Source organism: Macrobrachium rosenbergii, chromosome 15 (assembly GCF_040412425.1).
Source record: "Macrobrachium rosenbergii isolate ZJJX-2024 chromosome 15, ASM4041242v1, whole genome shotgun sequence".
Taxonomy (NCBI): domain Eukaryota; kingdom Metazoa; phylum Arthropoda; class Malacostraca; order Decapoda; family Palaemonidae; genus Macrobrachium; species Macrobrachium rosenbergii.
In genome coordinates, this window is record NC_089755.1 from 7,901,203 (window position 1) to 7,910,047 (window position 8,845).

An 8,845-nucleotide genomic window follows, 5' to 3' on the forward strand; every position below is an offset into this window, starting at 1 on the left:
AAAGAGTCTCATGTTGAATAAACTCAGCATATTTATATGATCGCTTCTGTTGCCCGTTTATTGCAAATCTTTCTCTTCTCTTCTTCACGAACGATTTATAGAGCCTTCAGCTCATTTAACTGATGTTGTAATAAAAGGTCTTACTACAACACAGTACATTACAACATGTTACGAAATGAATGATTCGCAAATGCCATTAAATAGTTCTTTCTATCTATTGACGAAAAGATAAAGTGCATCTTGCACGTTTTGTGACATCTGCCACTTTTTGAAATGCTGACAAATGCCAATAATTCTAATTGTCTGTGGTACTCAATGTACGTTTAACAGAGAGAGAGAGGAGAAATATTCTTTCTTGGCTATTCCACATTTTGTGGTTTTTTATAACTAGCACTTAGATTTCCGTTTTTGATAACTTGTAGGATCATATTAGGAAAACGAGAGAGAGAGAGAGAGAGAGAGAGAGAGAGAGAGAGAGAGAGAGAGAGAGAAGCGATAACGAGATCGTCTGTAGAAGATGAATAAATCTTCCTCTGTCAATTCAGCCATGATTTATTTCCTTCATATGTCCTTCTTCTTCTTCTTCTTCTTCTTCTTCTTCTTCTTCTTCTTCTTCTTCTTCTTCTTCTTCTTCTTCTTTATTAAAGGAAGGAATATCCCGAAATTCTTTTCGTGTTCTTCAATGTCTATGGGAGAGAGGCCATAAGCTAAATACATCTTTTGGGAAAGAACCTCATAAAAGCTTAATGCTAAGTCACGTTGCTGTCCAGGGCTGGGGTGTAGTGAGGGTTCGAGGTATGGTGTGTAGTGTGTAGGGAAGAGGTGTGGATGTGGGGTTGGGAATGGTGTGGGGTTGGGTGTGGGGTGGATGGGGATGTGGGGAGGGGTGTGGGTGAGGTCTGAGTGTGGGTGGTGTTGTGTGGTTGGGGTTTTGGGTTGGGTGTGGGGTTGGGGTGGGGTGTGGGAGTAGATTGGGGTGTGGGGTACGTAGGTGGTGTGGGTTAGGTGGTGTGTTAGGATAGGGAATGGAGGAAGTGTGTGGTGGGGTTGGGTGGGGTGTATGGTGTGGATGGGGGTGGGGTGTGGTGGAGTATGGGGTGTATGGTGGGATGGGGTGTGGGGTGGGGTGTGAGTATGGGGTGTATGGTGGATGGGGGTGTAGGGTGGGGTATGGAATGTGGGGTGTATGGTGGGTTGGGGGTGTGGGGTGGGGTGTGAAGTGTGAGGTGTATGGTGTGGATAGGTGTGGAGTGTAGGGGTGTGGATGGGGGTGTGAGGTGGGGTGGGAGTATGGGGTGGGGCAGTGTGGGGAGTTGTTGAGTGTGTTGGGTATGTGGGTGGGGCAGAGTGTGTCGTAGGGTGTGGGTGGGAGTGTGGGATGGGACAGGGCGTGGGAGTAGGTTGGAGTGTTTGGGGTATGTTGGGGGATGTTGATGGTGTGTAGGTTGTGGGAATGTTGAGTGGGATGGTGTGTGGGGATAAGGAGGTGAGGTGTGGAGGAGGTGGGAGGGGTGAGATGTGGGGTGGAGTGTGGGATGAGGTGAATATTTCTTTGGATATTACTGTCATTGTCTAGATGTCAAATAAACTCACTCTCTCTCTCAGCCCGTTGAAAGCTCTGAACTAGCCCATTGTATTCCTGAAGGCCCTTTGCCTCCATGTGCATTCATTCTCATTCCGTATGGAATCCACCTTTGTCAAACTTTGTGTTCGGATACGCGCTTTTCATCCAATGCCACTTCCAGTACTTCTACTGGGCCGGAAACCGGAAGCGTTATTCTGTAGTCGTATCAGCTGACATTATTACTCCTCTATTGTTGCTCTTTTTCGCTGGAAACTGTATCCGCTTGTGTCTGGAAACTGGAAAGGTTTTGATGCGCTCGCTTCCTCCCTCCCTTGTGCTTCTTTGAGCCGTTGGGTAAAAGGTTTCCAGAGATGGATGGTTTGAACAAATGATTTTGTTGAAGGAGAGTTTCTTCACCAAATGATGAGGGATGCTCATTTTTGTTCGTCTGATAATCGTAATTTTTTATTATTATAATGCCATGTTGAGGCATCTTTAAAATTAATTAGGCATTGGTGGTAGGACCTCTTTGAGGTTTGTTATATTTATACATCCACATTATATATATTTATATGTATATATGTATATATATATATATATATATATATATATATATATATATATATATATATATATATATATGTGTGTGTGTGTGTGTGTGTGTGTGTGTTTTTTGTGTGTGTGTAAATATAGCTTTATCTCCAAGAGCTCCTAAGACCATTACTACTCAATCATAAAATTGCCTCAACATGTCTTTATGATCATAAACATTATGATTATCAGACGAACAGAAATGAGCATCCTCACCATCTGGTGAAAAATCTTCAACAAAATTATTTGTTCAAACCATCCATCACAGGAAACCATTTACCCAACAGCTCAAAGAAGCACGAGGTAGGGAGGGAGAGATCGCATCAAAACCTTTCCAGTTTTCAGACCCAAGCGGATACAGTTTCCAGGGAAAAAGAGCAACAATAAAAGAGTAACAATGTCAGTTGATAGAACTGCAGAATAACGCCAACGGTTTCCAGTCCAGTAGAAGCACTGAAATGGCGCTGGATGAAAAGCGCGTATCCGAAAACAAAGTTTTCCAAAGGTGGATTCCATACGGAATGGGAATGCACATGGAGGCAAAGGGCCTTCAGGAATACAATGGGCCAGTTCGGAGAGAGAGAGAGAGAGAGAGAGAGAGAGAGAGAGAGAGAGAGAGAGAGAGAGAGAGAGAGAGAGAGAGAGAGAGAGAGAGAGTTTATTTGATACCTAGACAATAACAGTAATATCCAAAGAAATATTCACCTCACCCCACACCTCACCCCACACACGACCCCACACACCACCCGACACCCCTACCCTACAATCCCACCCCAACCCCACACCCCATCCCCATACTACAACCCTACACATCACTGCACCCTACACACCACCTTACAACCCCACCCCACACCCCACCCAATACCCTATCCTCACCCCACACCACACCCCAACCCACACCCCACACTCCTCCCCAAACTCCACCCTACACCCCTCTTACACCGCCCCACACCACACCCCACATTCCACCCCATACCCGTCCACACATTCCACCCCATACCCGTTCACACATTCCACCCCACACCACACACCATCCGACACAACCCCATACCCCACATTCCACCCCACACCAAACCACCCCCTCCTCACACTTTGCCCCTCACCACACCACACCCCGCATTCCAACTCACACCACACCAGACCACCAACTCACACTCCTCCCCAAACCCCACATTCCACCTCACCCATCCTCACTCTCCACCCCACACCCCAACCTAGACCCCTCAACCCTCTCTCTCTCTCTCTCTCTCTCTCTCAATGCAACGTTTGAGATATTTCCTTCTCTACTGCTCATTTTCTGTGTTTTGTTTTGCCCTAGTGCAGAAGATATCTCTCAATAAATAAATCTCGTTGTATTCTCCCATTAAAAATATCATCTGTTTCCCAACCGTATTCTTACAGTAGGAGCTGAGAACATCCTTCCATCTTCTGAGAATAGCCGCTTTCATCTCCTCGTAAAACCACAAAAAATCGTTCCTGAGCCATGAATCTCTGCTCTATATCGCCAACGTATCGAGAGTAAATGTGCATTTGTCCCACTGAAATGATATAAGGAAAAAGTAAGTAGGTAAGAAGGAAGGAAGGAAGGAATAAAAGCGTAAAAATATGAGATGATGAAACTAGAGAGATGCTTAATCAAGGTTTGAGATTTATATATATATATATATATATATATATATATATATATATATATATATATATATATATATATATATATATATATATATATATATATATATATATATATATATATATATATATATATATATATATATATATATATATATATATATATATATATATATATATATATATATATATACATATATACATATATATATATATATATATATATATATATATATATATATATATATATATATATATATATATATATATATATATATATATATGTGTGTGTGTGTGTGTGTGTGTGTGTGTGTTGTGTGTGTGTAAATATAGCTTTTATCTCCAAGCGCTCCTAAGACCATTACTACTCAATCATAAAACAGAAATGAGCATCCCTCACCATCTGGTGAAAAAAATCTTCAACAAAATCATTTGTTCAAACCATCCATCACAGGAAACCATTTACCCAACAGCTCAAAGAAGCACGAGGGAGGGAGGGAGAGATCGCATCAAAACCTTTCCAGTTTCCAGACCCAAGCGGATACAGTTTCCAGGGAAAAAGAGCAACAATAAAAGAGTAACAATGTCAGTTGATAGAACTGCAGAATAACGCCAACGGTTTCCAGTCCAGTAGAAGTACTGAAGTGGCGCTGGATGAAAAGCGCGTATCCGCAAAGTTTTCCAAAGGTGGATTCCATACGGAATGGGAATGCACATAGAGGCAAAGGGCCTTCAGGAATACAATGGGCCAGTTCGGAGAGAGAGAGAGAGAAAGTTTATTTGATACCTAGACAATAACAATAATATCCAAAGAAATATTCACCTCACCCAACACACCACCCGACACCCCTACCCTACAATCCCACCCCAACCCCACACCCCACAGAGGTTGATAAGTTTTAAAGTTTTATCTATGTGTAACTAACAACGTGTTTTCTTTCAATGGTAATTTTTACAAACAAAAATTTGGCTGTAGCATGGGAAGTCCCCTATCACCCCTTCTAGCAAACTTGTACATGGAATATTTCGAAACAGAACTTTTGTCGTCTATCAAACCCCATAATATGATCTGGCTTAGATACGTAGATGATATCTTTACTTTCTGGGACAATAGCTGGGGGGACTTTAATGAATTTTTTTAATAGGCTAAATTCGCTAGTTCCGACCATAAAATTTAAAACAGAATGGGAAAAGGACGGAAAACTGCCGTTCCTAGATGTACTGATCATAAGAAAACAGAACAGGTATGCATTTACAGTATATAGAAAACCCACCTTCGCTGTCTCCTACATTCATTTCTTAAGCTACCACGACGTCTCCGTAAAAATCATGGTAGGGTGCAACCTATTCCTCAGAGGACTTAGGATATGTTCAAATGAGTACCTGGATCAAGAATTTAACACGATCCGCCAACACCTAACGCAACTGCTCTATCCACCACACATTATCGAGAGGGCTATTAATAAAGCGAATAAAATATACTACAGAGGTCCCACTCACAACAGGCAAATAGATTTCAACAACAAAATAAAGCTTCCATACGATGAAAAACATCCAAAAGGCCACCGAGCAACTCAGTTCTAATAATCCTTTCATTTTCCATTATCCCAAATCCATCGGGAGTTCGCTCGTTAACGATACTTAAATAACAAAAGGGAAGAAGCCGGAGTTTACAAGATACCGTGTAGTAATTGTCATGACATCTATGTAGGCGAGACAGGTAGATCGCTCTCGCAAAGAATAACAGAGCACAAAAGATCAGTACGTTACGCTTTACGAGAGAGTTCGGGAATTTTCCTACATATTAGAAATACAGGCATGTCATTAACTGGAGTGGGGCGGAGTTGGTTTTCAAGAGTAGCTGTCCGTACAAAAGAAAGATGCTGGAATCTGCTATCATCAATCAAACCAACAATATGAACCTGTCAGGAGGACATTGGAAATCGGACGCCATTGACACCTTAATCCTCAGACCCCTCTTGAAGAAGATGACCCAAGAAACGCGACCGCCAGATCCATCGCCAAACGGGAGCTAATGAGGCCAAAAACCACTAGGGAATTTGGTCAATCTCCTCCTTCTTAAGAAACGCCACCTCCTTAACATCGGAGGCCTAAGGCCACACCTTCATGTTTTTGTATATATACCATTGTAACTTTCCACCTGTCCATATTCTACCAGTGAACAGGGGCACAGAAACAAGTGCCCGAAATATATGGTTTCAACGTTTAAATAGTGTTTTATGGGCCTTCTTATTTTCATATTACACTGTAGTATTACAGGAAAAGATATTCATATATATATATATATATATATATATATATATATATATATATATATATATATATATATATATATATATATATATATATATATATATATATATATAAATCTCAGCGCCTTAATTAAGCATCTCTCTAGTTCCATCATCTCCATACTTTTACGCTTTTATTCCTTCCTTCCTTCCTTTCTTCTTTCTTTCTTTCATTCCTTCTTTCCTTCTACGCATTTCAGTGGCGCAAAATGCTCACATTTACTCGATCCTGGCTGATATACAGCAGAGATTCAAAGCTCAGGAACGATTTTTGTGGTTTTACGAGGAGATGAAAGCGCCATTCTTAGAAGATGGAAGGATGTTCTCAACTCCTACTGTAAGAATACGGTTGGGAAACAGATGATATTTGTAAGGAGAATGCAACGGGTTTTATTTATTGAGAGTTATCTTCTGAATTAGGGCAAACAAAACACAGAAAATGAGCAGTAGAGAAGGAAGTATCTCAAACGTTGCATTGAGAGAGAGAGAGAGAGAGAGAGAGAGAGAGAGAGAGAGAGAGAGAGAGAGAGAGAGAGAGAGAAATGCTTTCTTGGCAAGTCCACATATTGTGGGATGTGGGGTGGGCTGAGGGGTAGAGGTTGGGGTGTGGGGTGGAGAGTGAGGATGGGTGAGGTGGAATGTGGGATTTGGGGAGGAGTGTGAGGTGGGGGTCTGGTGTGGTGTGAGTTGGAATGCGGGGTGTGGTGTGGTGAGGGGTAAAGTGTGAGGAGGGGGTGGTTTGGTGTGGGTGGAATGTGGGTATGGGGTTGTGTCCGATGGTGTGTGGTGGGGTGGAATGTGTGGACGGGTATGGGGTGGAATGTGGGATGTGGTGCGGGCGTGTAAGAGGGGTGTAGGGGTGGAGTTTGGGGAGGAGTGTGTGTGGTGGGGTGAGATAGGGTATTGGGTGGGGTGTGGGGTGGGGTTGTAAGGTGGTGTGTAGGGTGCAGTGATGTGTTATTCTGCAGTTCTATCAACTGACATTGTTACTCTTATTGTTGCTCTTTTTTCCCTGGAAACTGTATCCGCTTGGGTCTGGAAACTGGAAAGGTTTTGATGCGATCTCTCCTCCCTCCTCGTGCTTCTTTGAGCTGTTGGGCAAATGGTTTCCTGTGATGGATGGTTTGAACAAATGGTTTTGTTGAAGATTTTTTCACCAGATGGTGAGGGATGCTCATTTCTGTTCGTCTGATAATCATAATTTTTTATGATCATAAAGACATGTTGAGGCAATTTTATGATTGAGTAGTAATGGTCTTAGGAGCTCTTGGAGATAAAAGCTATATTTACACACACACACACAAAAACACACACACACACACACACACACACACATATATATATATATATATATATATATATATATATATATATATATATATATATATATATATATATATATATATATATATATATATATATATATATATATATATATATATATATATATATATATATATATATATATATATATATATATATATATATAGAAATTCAACGCCTTGATTAAGCATCTCTAGTTTCATCATCTCCATACTTTTACGCTTTTATTCCTTCCTTCCTTCCTTCTTACCCTACTTACTTCTTTCCTTATATCATTTCAGTGGGACAAATGCACACATTTACTCTCGATACGTTGGCGATATAGAGCAGAGATTCATGGCTCAGGAACGATTTTTGTGGTTTTACGAGGGAGATGATAGCGGCTATTCTCAGAAGATGGAAGGATGTTCTCAGCTCCTACTGTAAGAATACGGTTGGGAAACAGATGATATTTTTAATGGGAGAATACAACGAGATTTATTTATTGAGAGATATCTTCTGCACTAGGGCAAAACAAAACACAGAAAATGAGCAGTAGAGAAGGAAATATCTCAAACGTTGCATTGAGAGAGAGAGAGAGAGAGAGAGAGAGAGAGAGAGAGAGAGAGAGAGAGAGAGAGAGAGAGAGAGAGGGAGAGAGAGAGAAATGCTTTCTTGGCAAATCCACATATTGTGGGATGTGGGGTGGGCTGAGGGGTAGAGGTTGGGGTGTGGGGTGGAGAGTGAGGATGAGTGAGGTGGAATGTGGGATTTGGGGAGGAGTGTGAGGTGGGGGTCTGGTGTGGTGTGAGTTGGAATGCGGGGTGTGGTGTGGTGAGGGGTAAAGTGTGAGGAGGGGGTGGTTTGGTGGGGTGGAATGTGGGGTATGGGGTTGTGTCGGATGGTGTGTGGTGTGGAATGTGTGGACGGGTATGGGGTGGAATGGGATGTGTGTGGGTAAGAGGGGTGTAGGGTGGAGTTTGGGAGGAGGTGGGGTGTGGGTTGGAGTGTGGTGTGGGTGAGGATAGGGTATTGGGTGGGGTGTGGGGTGGGGTTGTAAGGTGGTGTGTAGGGTGCAGTGATGTGTAGGGTTGTAGTATGTTGATGGGGTGTGGGGTGTGGGGTTGGGGTGGGATTGTAGGGTAGGGGTGTCGGGTGGTGTGTGGGGTGAGGTGAATATTTCTTTGGATATTATTGTTATTGTCTAGGTATCAAATAAACTTTCTCTCTCTCTCCGAACTGGCCCATTGTATTCCTGAAGGCCCTTTGCCTCTATGTGCATTCCCATTCCGTATGGAATCCACCTTTGGAAAACTTTGCGGATACGCGCTTTTCATCCAGCGCCACTTCAGTACTTCTACTGGACTGGAAACCGTTGGCGTTATTCTGCAGTTCTATCAACTGACATTGTTACTCTTTATTGTTGCTCTTTTTCCCTGGAAACTGT

At 42.2% G+C, this 8,845-nt stretch overlaps 3 protein-coding genes across 3 annotated transcripts in view; 1 reads left to right on the forward strand and 2 right to left on the reverse strand.

The window, feature by feature from the left end:
- Positions 1 to 561: 561 nt before the first annotated feature.
- On the reverse strand, positions 562 to 1,569 carry LOC136846236 (uncharacterized). The gene has a single exon (XM_067117039.1). It carries the CDS (start codon positions 1,567 to 1,569, stop codon positions 562 to 564), a length of 1,008 nt encoding a protein of 335 aa, XP_066973140.1.
- A 1,044-nt stretch (positions 1,570 to 2,613) lies between these two features.
- LOC136846237 (uncharacterized) lies at positions 2,614 to 3,373 on the forward strand. The gene is made up of 2 exons (XM_067117040.1): positions 2,614 to 2,660; positions 2,851 to 3,373. Exons 1-2 carry the CDS (start codon positions 2,614 to 2,616, stop codon positions 3,371 to 3,373), a joined length of 570 nt encoding a protein of 189 aa, XP_066973141.1.
- Positions 3,374 to 3,550: 177 nt separating this feature from the next.
- LOC136846238 (uncharacterized) overlaps positions 3,551 to 8,845 on the reverse strand; it is a 7,021-nt gene continuing 1,726 nt past the window's right edge. The window contains exons 3-6 of the mRNA XM_067117041.1: positions 8,087 to 8,580; positions 7,079 to 7,187; positions 6,660 to 6,768; positions 3,551 to 3,693 (exon numbers count right to left, since the gene is read on the reverse strand). Coding sequence (XP_066973142.1) covers positions 3,551 to 3,693; positions 6,660 to 6,768; positions 7,079 to 7,187; positions 8,087 to 8,580 — 855 coding nt within the window. The remainder of the gene's footprint in view (positions 3,694 to 6,659; positions 6,769 to 7,078; positions 7,188 to 8,086; positions 8,581 to 8,845) is intronic.

What these genes read in the sequence shown, in the direction of transcription:
- LOC136846237 (XM_067117040.1), top strand. Translation starts at nt 2,614, where the DNA reads ATGGCGCTGGATGAAAAGCGCGTATCCGAAAACAAAGTTTTCCAAAG. An exon ending in GAAAACAAAGTTTTCCAAAG is followed by an intron (nt 2,661 to 2,850) that starts GTGGATTCCATA and finishes TAATATCCAAAG; the next exon opens with AAATATTCACCTCACCCCAC.
- LOC136846236 (XM_067117039.1), bottom strand. Translation starts at nt 1,569, where the DNA reads ATGACAGTAATATCCAAAGAAATATTCACCTCATCCCACACTCCACCC.